General features: G+C 33.5%; 1 protein-coding gene across 1 annotated transcript in view; it reads right to left on the bottom strand.

The window, feature by feature from the left end:
• The window catches only part of LOC115445529, a 136,723-nt gene that overhangs the window by 14,827 nt on the left and 99,330 nt on the right, over positions 1-22,566 (bottom strand). The window contains exons 2-5 of the mRNA XM_030171835.2: positions 14,118-14,369; positions 11,351-11,511; positions 4,450-4,496; positions 875-1,029 (exon numbers count right to left, since the gene is read on the bottom strand). Coding sequence (XP_030027695.1) covers positions 875-1,029; positions 4,450-4,496; positions 11,351-11,511; positions 14,118-14,369 — 615 coding nt within the window. The remainder of the gene's footprint in view (positions 1-874; positions 1,030-4,449; positions 4,497-11,350; positions 11,512-14,117; positions 14,370-22,566) is intronic.

The raw sequence follows: 22,566 nt of genomic DNA, 5'->3' as shown, positions 1-22,566 counted from the left end.
TCTTGCGTGCTTGTACAAACACAATTCCCCAGATAATAACCCTGTGCATGTCTTCAATGCTATTATTTGTATATCCTTTAAAAATTAAACCATTAAGGTATGTAAATTATATTTTATTGCCCTTTATCTGGATGGTCAAATTAAATTTAAATTACAATAACGTCCCTCGACGCTTTGTAATTACATTATTGTAATTAATTCAATTTAGTAGATATTAAAATATAATGATTTGTAATTTAATGTAAATGAAATTTTAGTATCCCTTATAAACGCAATTAAAATTTATTATAATTCCAAATTATAATCACTTACTATTAAGTGTTTATGAGCGATGAAATTTAATTTTCCTATCAAAAAACTTAATTATAATTAAATCCGGATTTTCATCATGAACATTAATTGAAAATTAATTAACAATACATTTGCCCACGCACATTTGTGTTCACTATGATAATTGAAAAACGTCTTATTTTCTCCATGTCAGTATGAATTTTGAATATACAAATTACGATTAAAACATATTTTTTCCAATATTCACAAACGGCTACTAATAGAATATTAGATTTCGTATATATATAAATTTATTGTAATTTGCGAATCTATAATTTTCTTTCAAACAACATACTATTTATAACCCAGGTACACGATAACTATAAATTGGTCATTAAATCGACCATTTAGAAATTACCGTCGATCATATGAATCGAATTAATGTTAGGAATAGATTACAACTCGAAATAATAACTTTAAACCACTATTGCTATCAGTTCCGGTAAACACAGTTATATGCTCAATGCATGTTACGAATTTTTGGGTTTATCGCAAATGACACACTAACAAATTAGTTTCCAAATATTGTCTATAGTGCACTTACCCTTTGGGGGGGCAGCACCTGTCTCGGGCTATGACTGTGTTTTGGAGAACAGGATCCATGTTTCTCTTTCCTATGGGACTTAAGTCCTCGAAGCAGTCTTGAGAATGTGGTCACCTTCTTCTTAGCGGTGCCCAGGCAGTTGTCTACAAAGAAAACTTTATTTTAATAATAGCTTTAGTTCTTTTAGATTTGGCTTCTTGGGCAACAGATCTTGCATTATTTTTTTCTTTAATAACCTATGAGTTCATAGAAAACACAACGATGTTAATGAAAATAAAATTTAGGTTAGAGATACGGACTTGCAGTGAATTGTCTATTCTAAATTAATACTGAATTATTTTTAACTATCGTTTAAAATTTCACCAGTATAATCAAAACACAGTTCAACCCTATTACCATAGCATAAAGCATTAACATGTTGCAAATCTAAATCATGAGTTTATACAATTTAATAATAAACCAATTCGCGTAAAATCTTCAACCTATTTCAGTCAGGGTTTCTAGGAACGCAAATAGCTTAAGAGCTCTCTGAAATGCAGGCCTTAGCTTGGATCGATCTTGAGAACGCAGGTAACCTCTTAAGCAGCATCGGAGAGAAGAGGTACCTTAACATTGCCAGGATGTTTGACAATTTTAATGTTAAATTCTTACGAACTGATCTATAGTGATGATAGAGAATGAAAGTACTAAGGTTAATACAGGATATGTTTTTTGGAAATTGGAAGTTTATTATAGTATTATGCTACAAGTTTTGGCGTCTTCTTATAATTGGCGTCTTACAATATAGAAATACTTTATTAGAAGACACTGCTCTTCCACATCTATTGAAAACAATTAATTAAAATCTAGGCGATCCCAAAATAGGTTTAAAAGGACATGTCCGCTTTTTATATGAGCGTTGATTCTTTATTTCGAACGTAATATTTAAGATATATTCGAACTGTGCTGTTCTCGGTCGGTGTTGTCGTTGAGGAGGACCAATCAGGAGATTGAAGATACTCCGGATTTTAATGTTTCTTCGATATAATAATTGACTTTACAATAAACTTTTGTCCTTTATATAAAATTTTTTTTTATCGTTTTATTTCTTGTGGACTTAATTTTAATATATTATTAAAATAGTTTATAGTTTATTTGTAAATTCTAATTACTATGTCAGCTTATGTCTCGTTCTATTCTTAGTATATGACGAAAAATTACAATTCAGGACGCCTAAAGTGTAATCATTCCAAGAACACGATTCCCATAGTCATCAGTTAACCAAAGCCGTGGAAAGCATGAATTAAGCAGAAATCTTTAATAATAAAATTAATTCGCACCACGTATATTCCCACGATACTGCGTAAAGGACGTTAAATATGCATTTATATGCAAGAAACAGATCGCCACTGCATACTAAATACTTCCATCGCAAGGTTATTTTAAGGCCGTATAGCTGTTTCATTATGTTCTTGATAATCGAATGGCTTCATCGATGCTTAGGCCATTATCATAATTATCTAAATTGCTATATGCGACTACCACGTATGGTCTAGGAACAGATTCGTTTACCAAGTGGGTGGCATCTTAATTATTGTCATAATTTCAAGCTCACCTGGATAGTAGTCTAAATAATATAATGAATGCGAAAATTTAAAGGCGAATGTATGTATTTTAGAGATTGCAGTAACCGTTCAGCGGATTTTAATTAAATTTGGCAAATAGACCACGTCCTGATTAAAAACATAGACTCCTTTTTCGTCTTTAGTTTTTAATGGGACTTGTATTTCGAGAAAGAATTTTATGCAAGCTAGCAATTTCTAGTTATTACTAAAAATTTATTCAATAAGTTGAATATAATAGAATAGTTTCCTTGTCAATGGAAAACATAACTATTATACAAGCTAATACGCCTTCGAGTCGACCACTGGAGTATTTAATTTTTGTCTCAAAGCTACCTTAACCATTCAATAGCCGTTTTGAAAAGGAAATACAATTTTCATAATTTTAATAAATCATTCTCAATCTCGAAAGGTCTTGCGATCTTTTGAATATAACATTATTAAATATTTTGCTTGCTTTAATTTCATAACGGTTATTTTATTATGGTCACGAATTTAGGGGAAATTATTTTTATGTTTTGATAGGACCTCGCTAGGTACGTAATGTACAAGAGAATAAATACGAGGAATAATAACATGGTATTTATGTTTTATTATTCAACTGCATTGATAAATTTTGTATGAATAATATCGAATAAAAATTATATTTTGATATAATTAATGATATTACAGCTTTGTTATTTCTGTTTTCATTTATATCTTCGTTGACTACAACATAGTCGCTTTTAATATGCCGACTTTGCATATTAGACCTATATAATAGATTAGGTACCCTAAACAAACTATATACCTATGGACATATTATACACGAGCACTAACAAATCGAGATCAAAGTTCATCTTATATCTAGCAAACTTACCTATCAACACAACCATTTAAGCCCCATTGAATAACTTCCGCGTAAAGAACGAAACTAATGTCATTAAACGTAAAAAGCTGAGAATTTTCCGTTTTTCACACCGTAATAAATCGCGTGTTACGAAAGGCCAGCCATATAATGGCTTAATAATAAATAAAATATAACTAACGCGTAGTACCTACGTTTTATAGAGCGTTTGAGTTATTTCAAAGCGGTTGTTGGATTTAATTTAGTATTATAAGTAGACGTGTGATTGAATTATAGTGTTTCCGATTTAAGTGTTCATTATATTATTTGTTAATTATTAATGCTACAGGGTAAAAATATATGGATTATAGCTTCTTACATAATTTAGGAATTCATTATAAACTAGTTTTGTAGCAGCCAGTGGCTAAATAGTTGTGAGACGAAAATTAACGCCTCCTATCCGAGTGGCAAAACAACAATTTTCGTTCGCAAATATTTGTTTCGGGTTGTGTTGAGTTATCGACGATGAAATTGCTGGTCCCAAGGATATAGGATTCTTAGTATCTGATCAGAAGTATGTGCGTCTGATGGGTATATATAAACTTTTATCTCTAAATCAAACGGCCTCTGCTATACAGTTTAGGGAAGTAATATTGTAATAACTAATATAACATTTCAATATGTTATATTTAGTGCGTTTAACAGGTACTCACAGATATTATTTATAAAGAAGGTACTATTTGTATACATTTATTACATCGCGTCTAAATAACGTAAGGCGGTTTAGCTTCGAAACATCAATTTCATTCCAATCTGATAACAAAGGTGGGCTTGGATTTGACGAAATCATTCTAAAAAAGTCTAAGCCTAAATTACCACCAAATGGGGTTCGCAGAACGCCTGCGGCAATGGTGCGATAATTATTTAAAGATTAAAGATAAAACGGGAAATTAATGAAGCAATAAATTACATGCATAATTTATTTCGGTTTGTTTTTTATAGCACTCGAGTTTTATTTTTCCTTTTAGCTCTACTTTCGGTTCGTATTCTGTGAGGGTGTCAAATTTAATTTTATTTGCTCCTAATGAAATAATAATAGAAGTCGTAAAATATTAATTTATATTTACTTTGTTCAACCATATACTTACCACTAGGAGGGAATTCGTAGAAGTACGCCGACCGCGGGCTAAGGCAACTGAAACAAAACACAATTTTATTTTCCTCATTCTTACTGACATATTATTTTCTCGGAATCATAAAACATTCAAAGACAATATAACTTATAAAAGATCTGTAGTTCCAACAAAGGCTTCAAAGCTACTTGAAACATTGCCTACTTGCAGCCACAATGATCCGCTGTGATTAAAAATTTCTATAACCATCACAGACGGTTAAATGAATCTGAAAGCACCCTTCCGTCGACACAGCGAAGTGACCATCCACTACACACCAAAATATTAAAAGAGTAACACTAAAGGGAAATAAAAACATTGCGAACACAGAAATATACTTAACTAGAGACATTAAAGTAATTAACATTTAGGATAAAAATAACAGTCGTATTAAATTAACAACATTGTTTGTGGACATCGCGCTGAAACGGCAAAGTGAAAAAATCCACACAACAGCGGATACTCGGAATTCGGTAAATGAGAAATTAATCGACATTGGCATTAACAATACCGCGCTAATGATGATCGTGGAAATGAACGAGCTCCGATGGTAAATTCATAAAGGGTTGGTTTGATGCGCTACGGCTAACAAATTTTGATTGGTTCATCTTTTAGATTGATATGGAGCTAGTATATTATTTTTTGCTCAAAAACATTTGGTCATTGTTTCATCTAAAGATTTCCATACGTGGGTGAAAGTATAATATGTAGTTTAATCATAACTTTTAAAGGGAGGCTATGTAATCACTTTCTACAAAAATATAAGGCAAATAATCCTGTATGTCAATTGATGCTCAATAATGACCTCGAGCCTTAAACGCAGATAGATAAAGATCAATTTAGCGGTTCTTTGCAATTTCTCTGATCATAATTGTCAACAGGACTATTTATGAATTTAAACTCAATAAAAACTGTCAAAAGAACCAGGTAGCTTCATACAAATTGAATGAAAGCCAAAGCGTACGATGCAGAAGCCTTCGTTAGTTTATGTGCCGTAACTTAATACACGTGATACTTTGACAGGACGGGCTTGGCAAGCTGGCTATGAGTTAGTGTCACCGACAAGATGCGATCCGTTATACTGGGCACCTGTAATCTATGATTTATGGCCGATGATGTGAGTAAGTATCAAGATTCAATATCGATTTGAATTGTTTTATAAAACTATGGGTGAAGATTATAATCATGATGGTACTGAATCTTATGCTTTTTTTCTGTGCGACAAAGCGTCTGAGTTGACTCAGGAGTAGTATTTTATTTGGAATATTACGTTCATGTTTCTTTGTATATCAAGTGGTAAAGGCACCCTTTGGCCAATTTTGTTCGAAGCATGACTTCGTTGGCTAAATTGGTTATACTACCGCTCCACAAAAAATAGACCTTTTATTTGTAGATTTCACACCACGCGTGAATTGCTCGAGGCTCACAATCTCCTTTATTCAACAAAAGTTTATATTTTCAGATACTATAATATATTAGACTAACCATCGTATCTAGATTTACTATCAATAAACTAAGCATACATCACGAAGTCACTAACGTGGATCATCGCCTCGACTTGGCTCATTTAACTTGGAAGCCATTCCAGATGTAATGCCACGGAACGGACGCTGTTTCATGCTATCTTTATGGGAACATCGTCCAGTGTACGCTGCACTAATGACTGCACTCCTTAAGATTCTGATCTTCATATTATTTTAAAGGAAAACGGCACATGCCTTATGCGGCGAAAAACTGTCTTTATCTTTGCTCGCCGTTTATTTATCTATAAGCAAAAAATATTTACCAATTATTAGATTCAATAAAATCCATCGCAAAAATTGCGTTAATAGGCAGTATTGCGTATTGCGCAGCTAATATGATTTAAATATTATTTCATGAAATATTAATGCTTAACAATTTACTGACATGAATTACTAAATAAATCTTAATAGAGAAGGCTTTTATTCAATTCACTTCAAAGCACAATAAAACATAATAGAGATTACCGTGACATGTTTGTATACTCCAAATATATTTGCGGGTCCAAAAGCGAGTGCAGTTCGTACACAGCAATAAATCAGAATGAGCGGTTTCATATCGGGCCCATGCAATACCGCGGATGCAATGAATATTGATTTCCCTCCAATTTAGTTCGCACAATATAATAATTTTCTGTTCAGCCGTACTCTATCAGGGTGTCGTGACAGCTTTAATATGACCTTCGTAAATGGTGTCAATTATTATTTATACTGCAGTTAAGGATTTTAACACGGTGAAAATATTGGTATTTCGATATAACGTAGTTAGGTTAGGAAACGGGAGATCAATAAAAAAAGGAATACACAAATAAGAAGGCTGTCGAAGTGTTTGAGGAAGAGTAAAAATAGTCAATAATGAGACGATAGTATATTAAAGTGAATGGAAAAAAAGAATTGCTATGTTTACGAAAATATACTACAAGAACGATAGAATAAAAAAAAAAGATTTCTACATAAGGCAAACTGTGAATTAATTTATATTTCTCATGTAATAAATCCTTTTATGGTGATTTCATAGGTATAATACCTTGTCCTTTCTTACCAGCAATAATTTTATAAATTACAAAACGTTTATACCATTAACGATCAGTTATCTAGTATGCGAACTGTATGTGCTTACCGGCACTAAAATAAATCTCGACTAGTTAAGCGTCGCATCATACGGACACGGTATCTCGACTCGCCATTTTCTCGCATATAATCTCGAGCACCTTGTTAGCCGGATTCCCGTAGTGGTGTTAATTGAGTAACGGCTTCGTATATTGTGTTTAATGTCACCTTTACAGTGCGTACGTAGCGAATTGAATTAAGGACTTGATTTACGACATGACTCTTATGCAAATTACATTGTACGGCAACAACAAATATTCTAATAAGGATAATTTGCGAAGGGTTAGAATTTGCCTAGAATTTCAAGGCGTGTGCCCATTTTGGGTATGATTTCATTTTGAATAACACAAGAGGATCGTTAAGAGCGTCCTATATGAAAATAGTTATGGAATATTGTGAGCTGGAAACGTCTTTAAATTATGCTATGCATGATATCCAAGAATTACAATTCGTAAAATTCTATACCAGTTCACACAATTTAAGCACCTACCTACTAGCACCGATGCAGTAACAAATCTAAAGGAACCTTTTGATGACCAATCGAGTTTCATCTAAAGCAATATTTATTCATCATAACTAAATACGGTTTGTAATGACAAAAAAAGCAATAAATAGCCTCGGCAATCTTCGCGTCTATTATGACTACAAATGAGTTGATTCTAAATAAAGCAATAACCATTGCGGACAACGAATCGACTTTGTCTTATAACCTTATGAACTGTGTCTTATGCTTTATGTCTACATCAACAAAGGCCTGGAAGATGAAGACAACAGATGTCGTAACATTTACGTGAAACGCGTCACTATCGATGGTACGATTTGAGTAATACCCTCGCGTATGTGAATTTACATACCGTGTAGGTTCGTTAAGAGACCGCTGTTGGGTTATGTTTTAAACATGTAACCCGAGATCTGTAGGTGTTTATTGGTTGTATACAAACTTTTGAAATTCAAAATACATATAGTAACGTGTTAAGGTCAAAATCTACATTTAGAAGTAATATTACGTTAAATATTGTAATGATGTGGCGTTTTATATTCACTTCCTGTTATTTTATTTCTTATTTCAATATTTAATGCATCTATGAATGTTTATGCAATGCGAGATTGCGAAGGCTGAAAATCGTCTCTATTATAATTAGATAAAGTTGCATCTTACAAACATAATATCTATTCGAACATTATTCGAGCTAGGAAGTAGCCCGCTAGTTGCGACACCTATTTTGACAATTTGAGAAATCCAGACTCAATGGTTCGCGTAACTACAATGCCAGAGAGCGTTTACAGTCATATTAGGGTCATAATGGTCTATGTCAATTATTTCATAGTATAAACTTGAAAATTTAACGATTTTTTCGTTAATCGAATTTTATCACGGTTTTATATTTTAATTTTCTCCCGATGTTTCGACGTCTTTGTAGCGTTCGTGGTCACGGGTGAACTGAGGATTTTGTCATCCGCAAAATTAAATTCTACCTACAATTACAATAATACAACTTTTAAATGTTTATTGCATTAAAGTTTTTACTTTAACTAAATTCATCTTATTGCAATTTATTATGATTGTTGGTACATAAAAAGAACTTTATCAAATTAGTTGTAAAGGATACTTCTATCTAAGTTTAAAGATTAAGAGTCATCACGAGCCTATTTCCTTGAAGCCGCATCCATCTATATCCGCTAGTTGCCAGTAAAAACACGTCGACTTTCTACGGAAACACATTAACGGTCTTCCTTATAATCCCTTGTAATTTCAACACTTAATGTGCAAGACGTGGTATCCGTCCTTACAGTGGCAGAGTTGGGTTTATTGACTACTTACTTTACTTTTCTTTCATCAACAACTTAGATTGTTTCGATCTCAAGATTTACCCTTTCTGATAGTAAAAATAAAAATATGTTCTATTTATTTTGTCTTTTTGCAAGTAATTATCAGCTTAGGCCTTTTTTTATCAGATGTCTTTAAAAATTACCAGGTCTACAATAAATTTGTATTTGAATTACGTTGCTTCATTGCAACACTGTACTGGCTTTGAGATTTTATCACATGCATCTAATCATGCAATGGATATACCGTTAGCAGATACGTCGCATCTCTGCTAAGACTAAGGAGATACAAGGGTGACGCCATTCCATTTCAACATAACCTACAACATTCTTTTAACTAACTTCTATGCTAATGGCGTATAAGCTTAGCTGTATATATCCAAATTATCTGTGTTTGCGATCGACTACTTTTCCCGGGTAATTCATTAGGCAAACTAGCATTCTGTATATAATTAGCGGCGTGCGACACGCCACGATTAGGTGCGTGGGCGGTTGAGAATTATAGCTCTTCTACTATTTATGTGACAGCTGTATGGGGCCGCTTTACTTGAAATGATGGTACCAAGACTGATTTGATTTATGCAAATATTAATGTCGTTCTTTATGAGGTGGAGAGACCTAGTTTTTTACAGTTATTTCGGGATGATGAATATGTTCGGGTGATTTTTAATGATGCGGAACTATGAGTATTTTTGTTACATTATAATTGGAATTTAGTGTTGCATCTAAATATAGCTAAAGCAATCTCTATTTGGCTCCTATTTGATATAATAGCTATTGTATTTAATGGTACTTGTGGCATTTAACATCTTAGGATACGGGATCAGTTCAATGCCATTAACAGCTTTGTATTCCAAAGCATTAGGTAGCAGGCAATCTTCACACTAATAAGTATAGAGCGAGCTACTCTCATCTTTTCATTAAGGCGTACCCAAAAGGAAAACTATATTCTGTCTAATTCCTTTGTAACATATTTAGTAATGAGTAGGGTAAAAATAAATATCCCTCGAACAATACCAAGCGTGCCAATCTCCCAGCAAAAACATTTATAACAGAAGCTTCAAATACAAACAAGTTTATATAAATCCTAGCAGATGTTCTCATTTGCTAGAAACGCAAACGAGCTGTCCGGACATATCCATCAGAAAGTTAATTTAAATTTATTTTATCAAAATCCACCGAGAAATAATGAGAACTGCTCTTGAATGCATACATACGGGACACACAGACTTTGTGTTCTTCTGTTCTGTGGGATTTTGCTTTGCAGAACTGTTTCGTATATTTATTATTATAAATTAATGTATTATATTTAATATTTATTTGTTATTAATAATTCGTTATTTTTTGTTAAAATCTTGTAATTACGAACGTTATTTTTTAATTTGTTTTTGTTTATGCATCTATTCGATCAATATTTTTATACGGTTACAGAAAATTCATTCCAGGATAATTACTGAAAATATTTACTGTTTGTATAATTATGTAATATATATTTTCTTTATTTATTATTTTTATTAACCTTTTAATCATATCTATATTATACTTACAAAATATCATATTACGATATCTCATCTCATCTCATCAGCTTACAACAGTCCTCTGCTGAACATAGCCTATGTATCTTAAGGGAAGTGTTTACCTCAAAAATTAATATCATTTAGTATACAAACAGCAATTAGTAAACAGTGGCAAAAGTACTTTGAAAAGGAAATAAAAAATATATACGTCAAAACAAAATAATACATTTACACAAGAATTCAAATATGAGAAATCCAAAAATACCTTTGCATATTTTGAATTGTTTCCAATAACTTGCCAAGATAACCGAGCAAAAGAGTTCACCCAACTTCCTAGTCGTAGGTCACATGCAACTATTCTAAACGCGGAGGCTTCTGTCGCCAATCGAATGTCTGATTTCAATTTAGATTACAGACTAAACATGCAGCGCAAAAGCTTATCTAACGAGAACACCTGTTAAAGTCCAAATAATTTATGACTGAGTCCCCGCATCGTTCTTATTAACGTTCGTGTTCGAATGTGGTTTTTCTTCACAATGGGGTAGTGTTAACTATGCATACGGGACGTTATGGGCCCCTGGTCACGTGAGAAATAGTGTTTTAGGATATTAGCAAGTTTGTTTTAGTGAAAGGTTCTGTTTATGACGCATTGTGTGTGGTTCGAAAAATGTTAGAATAGTTTCAAGTTCGCCAGCTTTAGCTGTAGCATTTGTTAGATTTAAACTATGCAGAGTTTGGGGTAAAGATTTTACCAGGTAGAAAGGAGAAAGCTTGGTACCTGATGATACAGTAGCATAGGTCGAAGCGATAAGTTTTATAGATTCCAGATTAATTTAAGGTTAAAAACATAAAAATCCTTGGACATAGTCTTTTTGATAAAGAAATTGGTATTTTAGTACTCACCTCTGATAGTTGTGTTGCTGATTGTGCATGAGCGGTTGCGTTGGTTGCGCGAGAAGCAGTTGTTTTTGCTGCTGTTGTCTCTGCAGCATTTGTTTGCCGAACACTCCATATCCGAAGCCGTAGATCTCGTCCTCTTCTTTATCGGTGAGACAACTGGATGGCTGTAGAAGGAGAAGAATTTTAGTATAATACAATCATGGCTAATACCTTTGGTTCTAATAGAATGAGGAACTAGAGAGTGTAGATAATTATGCACCGAAATGAGGCAATAACATGAGTAGGGATTTAACAGTAAAATGAAAATAAAAATAATATACTACTGAGCGGGATTAGGCTTTAGTTCACCACACTGGTCTAATGCAGATTGGTAGACCTCCGTACCCTCAAAATTCCTATAGAGAATTTCTCACGTATTCAGGTTTCCACACGATGTTTTCCTTCACTGTTAAAGCAAGCGATAATTCACAAAGAATACACATTATATTTTAGAAAAATCAGAGGTTGCCCTTGGGATTCGAACCTGCGGACATTCGTTGCGGCAGTTCGTTCTACACCCAACTAAGCTATCGTCGGTACAGTGAAAATATAATTATATTATATAATAGCTATTTGATTAAAACATAAAATAACTTGAACAGCCTGAAGAGTACGTAAAAGAGCAGATTAAGTTACTTTATTTTGTGAAATACCGGACAATATATTTACCGGTCTGTATCTAACCGGTGGGATGAAACGTCCCGGTATCTTAATATTTCATTGCGATTCAGCGCAGAGCTACGATTTGCGCCGGCTAGTCCGATTATTGTGGTTGATCCTATCATTTATTCATGGTATTAATGTGGCCAGCGGGCGCTTCATTATATTAAATCAACCCTTTTACATTGCTGTACAGGTATTTATGAATAATGTAGGAGAAATTAATTTTTGACTTTAAAAATGATAGGTTTTATGATTTTATGAATTTGTTTTTTGTTTGTTTTAAAATATGTTCAATTCTAGACGATGGTAAGGTGCTAACGGTGGAAATTAAGTCGAAACGTGATACATAACTCACAATATTTGTAACCTTTACCAAATATGTGATCGGTTTGAATTGGAAAGACGGTTATACTACACTGACTAGAGTATAATGATGATGATTAAATTAAAAATCACCCTCTAATAAGTAAACAAAGGTTGGCAATTGTTGAAACTTTAAAGAAGAGCCACTGAGATGTTCCAAATACAATTTTATTTCACAGTATCAGAGATTATACTTTCACAATAATTTATTCCGAACTATGTTCCTCGACTAACGCTCGTAACATGGACTATCCTCGTGTTGCCAGTTGTTTTACTTTTATAAAAAATATAATAGAGTGTCATCGGTGATACAAGCACAAATAATTGTTATACAAAATTATTATTTGTAGAAATAATATCAATTATGTAATTTTAAAGTAGGTATTATTTATTTATATTCGTTTATTATTATTAAATTAGCATAAATATAAATTAGGTATTTTTATAATAATAATATCAGCCCTGTATTATATACTTGCCCACTGCTGAGCACGGGCCTCCTCTACTACTGAGAGGGATTAGGCCTTAGTCCACCACGCTGGCCTAGTGCGGATTGGTAGACTTCACACACCTTCGAAATTCCTATAGAGAACGTATTAAGGTATTTTTAACAATTAGATATTTTTAACACAATGTACCCAACGAAAAGTATCTAAAAACGACCTGCGAATTTATAACTAAAGCTTTTTGTTCAGAAGGAAGATAAACTTAATCAGAAGAAATAAGAGGAGCATAATTATTATCATAACAATGCGCGGAACATTTTACAACGCGACCTTGAGGAACAAGTAAAATACGTAAACGTAAACCCGCTAAGTCCTATACCTAGTTAAGCTAAAACGTAAAGTTTACGAGTTAAAACATCGTGAGCCTAAATCACGGATAACCTTTGGAACATTGCCTAACTTTGATCAATCCGTTCATCCACGGTCTATCTGAGGCTTAGGTTTGAACTTTGATATTGGATAATGAATTGGAATAAGTCTTAGTTATGTTTCGTTTTATTGGTCGATAGAATCAATAAGGACAAAAGAAAATATGCTGAGTAGACTGCCAATCTTCACGATTTGGAGAGTCTCTATAAGAATAAGAAGAGTATCATCTGATCAATTGAAATCAAACTCATTCTTAGATTTCAATTACATTTTAAATAATTTTAATACGATAGGGCTCTGTGTCTGTGGTATTCTTATCTAATAACGAATATATTTAGTCTTCTCTTTTCTGCTTCCTTAAAGCCTGATATTTTAGCTTTCCGTATCCGCGACGTAGAAAGATTAATATTTTAGCCAATGGTTTTGTTATCATTATTATATGCATCAACACCTCTGATATTTGCGGTTGCGACCTTCGTGGTTAAATAATTAGGTTATGAGGTCGTATTAGGGGTAGTGGATGCTATTTTAAATGCGCAGAATATATTTTTACATACTAAGAAAAATACGATTTCGACTTAGATATAACTTTAGCAATAAACGAAATCACATCCGTAATAAACGATGTTTTCTTAAGCAACAATATTTCTGCCAAAAGGGATTCTTAGCATTACAATAATATTATGAGGATGTTCTTCCATTCAGTCCAACCCTTACAGGAATGTTAACAAAAAACGAAAATATTCGAACAGATTCCGCTCAAGCCCGACAAGTGTATTCCGAACACTAAAATCTGGGTGTATTCGAAGAGAATTAACATAAATACTCACCGAATATTTACCGGGCACGTAGATGGGTTGAGAATGTGACGTGGTCAGGTTGTTCAAGGCGAGGGAGCCGGGGCTGGCTGAGGGGGGCGTTTGGGGGGTCCCTGGGCCCCCGAGGACCCTCATTCGTGGAGACATCTCGTCCCATTCGTGCCTCCGTAGTTCTTCGAGGTGGTCTAGAACGTCTCCGTAATGGGTGGAGAAGAGGTCCGCGTAACGAGATGCGAGTCCCTCTAAGTAGCCCCTGTCGCCGTCCTGTGAAAGAAATTGATGTTTTTTATTATCTTGTCGATGCTTAGGGAATAACACGAAATTAATATCAGTAAAACAATTTATTTCTACATCTATATATATATATATATATAAATGAATCCCTATTTCCCTTGGTCACGTCATCACGCGCGAACGGCTGGACCGATTTCACTTTTTTTTTGTGTTTGTTTTTGTCAGGAGAAGGTTCTTATGTAAGAAAAAATTCAAAAAATTGCGCGGAAAATTAGAAAATTTAAGAAAACTTAACGAAAATATTAATTTTATGTAACTGTCAATTGTTTGAAATAACTGTCAGCGATTGACAGAATGCGCGCTGCAAATTCATAGTTAAGACGGGACAACGTCCGTCGGGTCACCTATTTCGGTATAAATATTGTCATAAATTTATATATATTATATAGCGTAACGAAGTTCAAAAACATCACCTCGGTTTTCAACAGTTTGCGGATAAAAACCAACGATGTCTTATTGAGACAATATCGTTTTCAAAAAATGTCCTATAACACCAGGATGTGTGGCAGCCCTAATCTAGATCCTTGTTTGTCTGAAGTGATCCCTTCCTTCCACGTAATTTCCGGCCACTCAAAAAGGGTAAAAACACTCTAGAAACCGCAATTAAGATCAGTAATTTAGACTCCTTCGTACATAATAATTTCAAAATGAGTGTTGCGTGTTTAGTATAATTATTTGTGAAATCCATTCTTCGAGCCTTGAGTTAGGTGGGATCTGTGATTGGGTTTAAATTAAAATTATTATTTTCATATTTTTTAATAACGTTTTGTTTGAACGCAGTTTTATCTACGATTAATAAATAGTCAGAAAAACGAAAAATGTATTTATTTGGGTTTAAACACGATGTTACTTGAACAAGACAAAATCTTGTTACCTTATTTTAACTTTTTCAACGAACAAATTTTCACATCGCTAAGAAAAATAACAACAGTACTCTATTCAAGATACTGAGTACCACTCCGCAAATAATTAAATTCTATATAATTAAAGCAGCGTCACAAAATCCCAACAGTAGATGCTAGATGTAAATTAATACAAAGGAAAGTTAGGCCGCGAAACAGCCAGAAAGTAAGCAACAAAATAAACAAACTAGAAATAATCTCGGCGCAAACGAACTCTTTCATTAAGACTTGGGAACCAAAGACATAGACCGCGGGGTAATTCCACGGGTTTCCAGGATAAACACAGTGTGTACAACTGCTTTCCACTCAGCTGTACCACTGTGAGAGATAATTGAATGTTTTCTTTTGCCGATAGGAAATATAGCACGTAATTATGTTTCACTACTTACTTCCATACATGCTCTTTTACTAGCTACAAATTTAATATAGAGTTGACAATTAAAGTTGTTTCTGAGGCTATATTTAAAAGCAAGAATATTAAAATAACTTAATGAATAAAGGTTAAATTCGTTAAACTGTTATTCATGTATACAAGTCTCCATTTACTTAAATCAGTAATATAACACTAAACTATTTCTTTACCCTGCATATCTCAAATTAAAATCGCCCTTTAAAGAGTTCATGGCCAAAGTCCTTACAATTCGTCGCGAACGACGTTTTTATTACAAACAACAACCTAACTCCGAACGCTAAATCCAGTTCCCCAGATCGATTCATCAAAAAAGAATTGAAGCTACATCGCTAGAGACGCACTTAGAATTCAACCAGCGGTCGCGCGTTGAGTCAAAGATGGCCGAGAGTTTATTTCCATTTTTAAATGAGAGCGGCTGAGAGCTTTGTCGGCTACGAGTTGTGCTCTGCGTTTTAAGTGGATTAAATCGCTCCACGCTAGTAAAACCGACAAGTGCTTTGGCCAAGAATTAAAGTAACCGTTCGACTTTTGCATGAGAAAGTGCCGGGAAGACCTTGCTTCGCACTCACTTCGGCCGATTTGATGCCGGCTTTATATATTTTTTTAGTCGAAACTTCAAGTTCTTTACTAAAAGCCACTGCTTTGTAAATAGCCAACGAAAGAAATTCATTAGCACTGTGCTTTGAGAAAAGCTTTGCGAAGTCAATCGCTAATGCTGATTTAAAAGTGTTCGAGAAAGAAAGCAAGTCAAAGAACCGCAACTAAAGACAACAATAAATAGCTCGTGATCCTTCGAAAATGGTAAAGTAACTAACTGCTTTTGAATTTAAATGGTATATTTAGATTATGTACAGTCGTTTAGAGCATAGAAACGAGTTCATGAGTAGCCCGCGAACGACAGATGGAATGCTTACGAAAAACAATATAACCGAAGTTAGGTAATAGAAACAAAACAATGGAATTCTAACAATTCTTAGTGCTGTTTTCCTTTGGAATGGATCTTGTAGCTGTTGTTTTATTAGAATTTGGTAGATAGAAGTATCGTTCTTAACATGAACTACCTACATAAAATATAGAATAATTATTTATATTTTAGTATCAATGGAATAAGACAAATTAATAAATTTTGGAGTCGCATTTAGATTTGCAATATGCAACTGAAAAGGAGTTTGGATCTAAGAAAAAATCCAATAACGGAGTAATTTAGCAGGAAAGATAAATCTCTCCGCTTGGAAACTGAAACGCCAGAGAAATAATCAATTCCCTCCATGGGACCTGCCGAAACGTCTACTCCATCGGAATTTATTTTAAAATGAGTATAAATTGCAAAACTTTGGAATTATTTGCGTCTCTTCCAGTGGCAATTTACTCCGTTTTTCCAGGGTTTCATTATAACAAGTTTAATTGAAGACCGGCGTCCGGTACCATAAATTTTCAAACTTTTCGCATGCATTTTAATCTGCTTACCAATAGTTAGACAGGTTAATGGTCACTAAATGAGTTTTGTGTAAATTGTCTACTTGTTAATAATTGGTTGTAGTTAATGGTTTTAGCATAGGGCTTTGCGGCTGATGGGGTTGTTCAAAGCCTTTTATACATTAAGTCTAAAAGGGTACTACCGCCAATTCGTTTTCCATTACTCTTATACGTGGTCTCTTTAGGGAAATTTAAGATAAGTAATAGCACAATTTTCATATCTTAATGCAATATTATGTTTAAAATCTTTTGATGCAAATGGAGCTGGTACAAAAAATGCCGTAAGATAAAATTATTCAAGCAACCGCTTTTTGCATATTTCTTAAATAATTATATCCATTTTTACCAGCTAAAGATTTCCCAATAATGTAAATGAATTTGTATATAAATTGTGATAAAATATATTGCAACTTCACCTAAGTTCCAAGACTTAAAATTTATGCTAGAGCGAAACTTAAGCGTCGCTCTTCCGAGCACTTGAGTTCAAAATGAGTGTAATGAGCGTTGAAGGTACTCGTTTAATCGGTAATTTATGCTCATCAAGGAGACAGATGCGAACGATCTAGAGGTTACCATTAAGGCTCTGTCATGAAACTGGTTTCCGGCGGCCACACGGTAAGAGTTTGTGACTTGGTTATTAATTCCAAGGATTAAGATGACATTTTTGCTCTTTAATATTTTTTCGTTTCTGTAGAATGTTAAGTAATTTAAGTGAGGTTTCGTATTTATTTATAAGTTTTCTGTATATTTAAAAGGATTGCCGACTGCAATTATACATGTAATAAGATAAAGCCAAGATAATAATTTCTTGTACTGTGAAATAATTATTGTTTATTGCATGATACGATTAAACTGCGTGTAATTTTATAAAGTAAAATTCAGTGTAATTTTTAAAGTAAAATTAACACTTTTCCTGTAATATCAATTCACAATGCCCATTGCCTAAAATTGTTTATGTTACTTATTATTTTATTTGTTGCACTTTCTACAAAATACGTAACGGCGAACTTTATGCCAAACTTATTTTCTTTAGAAAATTTTCCCATTCATTTTAACGTAACATTTAAATAAAGATTTCTTATATTGAAGCAAATGTTCGACATTAAAACAAAACTAACGTATTTTTGGCGATAAATTTATATAATTTAAATAACATATATATTGTAAAATCACCATCTCTTACCACTACGCAACACTAGTTAGCCGCTGTGACAGTCCAGCTTTGTGAAGCAGACGGCTGTCGGCCCCACGTTATACCATTACTTCCATTGTATGCGCAGAGTTCAACGCACCACAGGTATCTGGGTATTAATTTGATTTATACTTCAATGTTTATGGATGCGCATCGCGATCGGAATGCTGGTCCTGGTCAGTTACAGCAAAACTAGGGGCAGTTTTAAATAGCATTGAGACTTAGCTTATTTCAAATGCATCAGACAACTAAAGTTGTTTGAGTCAAGTCGTGTTTAGAATACTTGACGCTATTTAATAGTTTACCTTTTATAGAGTATAATATAGTCCAAAATGGGTTTAAATATCATGATTATTATAATTGACGATTAAAGTAAGACACTATCAGAATCAATGTCCTTTATTAACATCTTCAGCACCTAAAACCTATCTTTGGAATATCGAATCAGCAAATTATTGAGAATATAGCATAGGGGGATGAGTGTTTGAGATATGATATTGTTTGTCCACAAACTATTTACGTTCAGACGAGACAAGCTTCGTGCTTAATAATACAAACACGACATTCTATACCATTTCAATGCGGGTTTCCTGAACAAGAGTGTACAATAAATAGCTTACATAACAGTTTTGAATATCGAATTTCAATTTCCAACTTGAAGTTGATCTTTCAATTTTCCTTATTCATATATTTTGCTTCAAAAAAAGTGCGTAAATTTATATACTGGCCAGTAACAAATGCCCTTTAAATCCTTGTATAAAAATGAAATTATTAATAAGATGATAATATTAAAAACATTTCTTTTATTCTGTACATTTTTTTCGGAGATTTCGGCCTGTAGTTAGGTTTAAATGAAAAGAAAATTAACAGCGGAGCTATAGACAAGTTTTCATTTTTTTAAGTCTATAAAATAAAGAATTTGTATGTGATTCCTTTCGTGGCGTTATATAATAATTGTATGCTTTTGTTTTCGAAAGAAATGTAATAGTAAAAAAATCCGGCCAACAATCAAGTCACGTATGTAATCTAAAGTTTACATTTTAAAACACTATTTATAACTTATGGATTATTCGTTTACTTATCACAATTGTAAAATGAAAGTAAATATATCTTATTTACAGCTTTTAAACTTATAATCCAAGCTTAATTTTACAATAAACAATTATACATAATTTATAATCGCATATAATTATTAATTCCAACAACAGTTAATAACCAAGTGTATCAATTGAGATGTTAATGATTTAATTTGATCAATTAAATTATTATAATTAAGTTAATTAACACGTGTATGTTAGGTACGTCGGAAGTCGGTGGGCAGTAAAGCTCATATTTAACAGGTTATGTACACTTTTACATTCACATGCCTTTGCTATGTTAAAGTTGGAATTAACATTTTGGAATTACATTTGAATGTTGCAACGTACATTTTAATTTATGTTTATTCATTTTATAAATGATACGTAATAATAAATTATAAATAGTATATTTATAGGTTAATATTTTTATATAAAATGAAACAATTCAGTTACAAATTGATTTAAAAAAAAAGCCTACGCTATAGCTTCATTTTAAATTAATTAGAATCCTACATCGTAATTCTGAGAATGTGTATTAAAATTGCATTGCGCGTCTGCATTCCCTTTAAAATCTGAATCTCATCCATTACTTATTGAATATTTTACTAATGGATAGTCACACTAAAAACAGGAGAGTGTATTTTACATAAAAGTGACACATATTAATGTATTACCCATCTTGATATTGATGTATGACTTTTATAAACCTGTTTGCTTGCGGCTTCGCTCGCGTGAAAGAGTTTTCCGGGATAAAAGTCCCGGGATACGAAGTAACCTGAGTCCAGTACCTTTTCAAGGCCTCCAATTACGTCCATACCAAATTTCATTGAAATCCGTTAGGTAGTTTTTGAGTTTATCGCGTTTAGGCAGGCAGATACATTCAGTGGGGACTTTGTATTATAATATATATTTTTTTGATTTTTTCAATTCCGTCATACTTCATTGTTGCGTAACTTTTACTGTGCAGCAGCGCGTAACGGAAGCCCTCAAAAGGTATAGATTTTCCCAGGTTTTGCAACATTTTCCATTACTACTCCGCTCCTATTGCTCATAGCATGATGCTATATAGCCTATATTATCTTTCTAAAAATAAAATGGGCTATCCAACAATGAAAACAATGTTCAATTTGAACCAGTAGTTTTTGACATTAGCCCGTTCAAAAAAACAAACAAATTCTTCAGCTTTATAGATTAGTATAGAAGTACAGATTAGTGAACATGTTATGGAAATTAACTTGAAAGGTAAACGTAAACGAATATTCGTTTAGTAAACAATAGCATGTTAAATCTAGATTGGAAGTCTAGAAACCCAGGAGCTTGTTAGTTTGACACCCTTAAGTAAGCAATCGCGAAACTAATTGCTACCGTTGGCTTGCGTGAATTCTGTAGCTACATGCTAAATAGAATATGCGAGTACCAAGTTCTGTTAAACTCGCTTTATAGGCGCTATCAGAGGGATTTTTTGTGAAACATGTAACGTCTTGGATGGCATTCTCAGGTGACGCAATTAATATATTCGAGAAATTTTCGGATTCAAGTTTATGCGCGAAATATTAATTCGTAGGTTTTAATATAAATTCAATGATTTATGAGTGCACTAAATACATTTGGAACAATAGTGTGAGCTCATGTGTTATATAATCAGCTGGATAGAACAGCAAAAACCATAGTTTAAATACAAATGAATGAACAAAATAGCATAGTCACAAAGAAAAATGGAACAAAACTATTCATCAAAAAAAGCAGCATCGACCTGCAAATAGCTATTCAAAGCGATTTATCTTGAAACACAGATATCCTAGAGTTTATTCAGTAGCCAGTATCGGAAAGCGAATTCTATTAAGAGATCACGAATCTAAAATAGCATTGCACGGCTTACAACGCAAGAACAAAACAAGAAATGCAAACACAATGGCTAATGCGATGCCATTTAGCTTGCATTAGAGCGGCGATCGGAACCCAACGCTTCGTGTTCTAAAACTGCTCTTTGCAAAGTGATTTTATAAAAGTTGATAGTAAATTTGACATTTGTTGGAGATAGTGTCAGCTACGTCGATTATCATTTCTCTTTGCTATGTGCATTTTCTTAGGAAAAAGCGTTATGTTTTAGAGCATCCCAGTTATTGCACTTCTATTCCTTTTATCATAAGAATTGCTCTTGAATGCGTAAGCTAGCAAATCTTTATTTCTTAGCTTAAGCTACTTTAATTTAATCGGCATTATCAACCCGTCTCAAAACATCGCAAGAACGGAAATAAATTTAGCAATTGATGACCCAATCAAACTGAATTGCTATAGTCTAGAGTATTTTATACGACCGGTTGCGCAACCAATAGTTTACTCAATATAACCTTTTAGAAAGGCGGAGACCTAATAAAGCAAATATCGAAATACAATCACGGCGAAGTCGAATCGGATATAGAGATCGCAAATCCAAAATAACGCGTCTCGTCGCGAGGCGAACAAAACGAACGCCACCACAATAAGACGAGGTTCCGCGTGCCACTGCGGAGGCGATGCGACCGTCTGAACAGGATTTATGTGCGACGCCGTCACCTGCCCCCCTATTTCGCTAAATCTGAACAAGGGTAGATAGTTTCATTCATTGCCTTGTTGCTTAGCACTGGAATTGTGTCTAGTTAATTTTCATTCAGTTTATTATATTAGAGGGGCGGCTGTGGGTTTATTTGGAGACTTGGGTATTCAATTGTGTTTTGAGACGAGATCGTGAGTTGAAAAAGAGACTTTATAGTGCAATGAAAGGTGATTTATGTTGGACAAGTTGTTAGGTTTTGTGGAAGCTAGGAATCTGTTTGAAAAATGGAACACAGTTACATTACTAAAAACAGTGCTTGCATATTGCAAAACGGAATAAATGTAATAAATTACATTTAAAAAGAAAACGATTATCTAGGACTATGTTTTATTTCAATAGCATCTACAGTATGTATCACAATAAACAAACATTATTTGTCTAGTTGATACTAACTAGATTTAAGTGCGACTCGATCGTTTTCCTTCTAACTTGCCGTAAAAACGGACAAAATGGTAAATAAACTATCAATCTTATTCAACCCCGGTGGTTTCCACGAAATCGAGACAATTT

Source organism: Manduca sexta, chromosome 20 (genome assembly GCF_014839805.1).
Source record: "Manduca sexta isolate Smith_Timp_Sample1 chromosome 20, JHU_Msex_v1.0, whole genome shotgun sequence".
Lineage (NCBI taxonomy): Eukaryota > Metazoa > Arthropoda > Insecta > Lepidoptera > Sphingidae > Manduca > Manduca sexta.
This window is presented reverse-complemented; position numbering and strand designations above follow the sequence as displayed.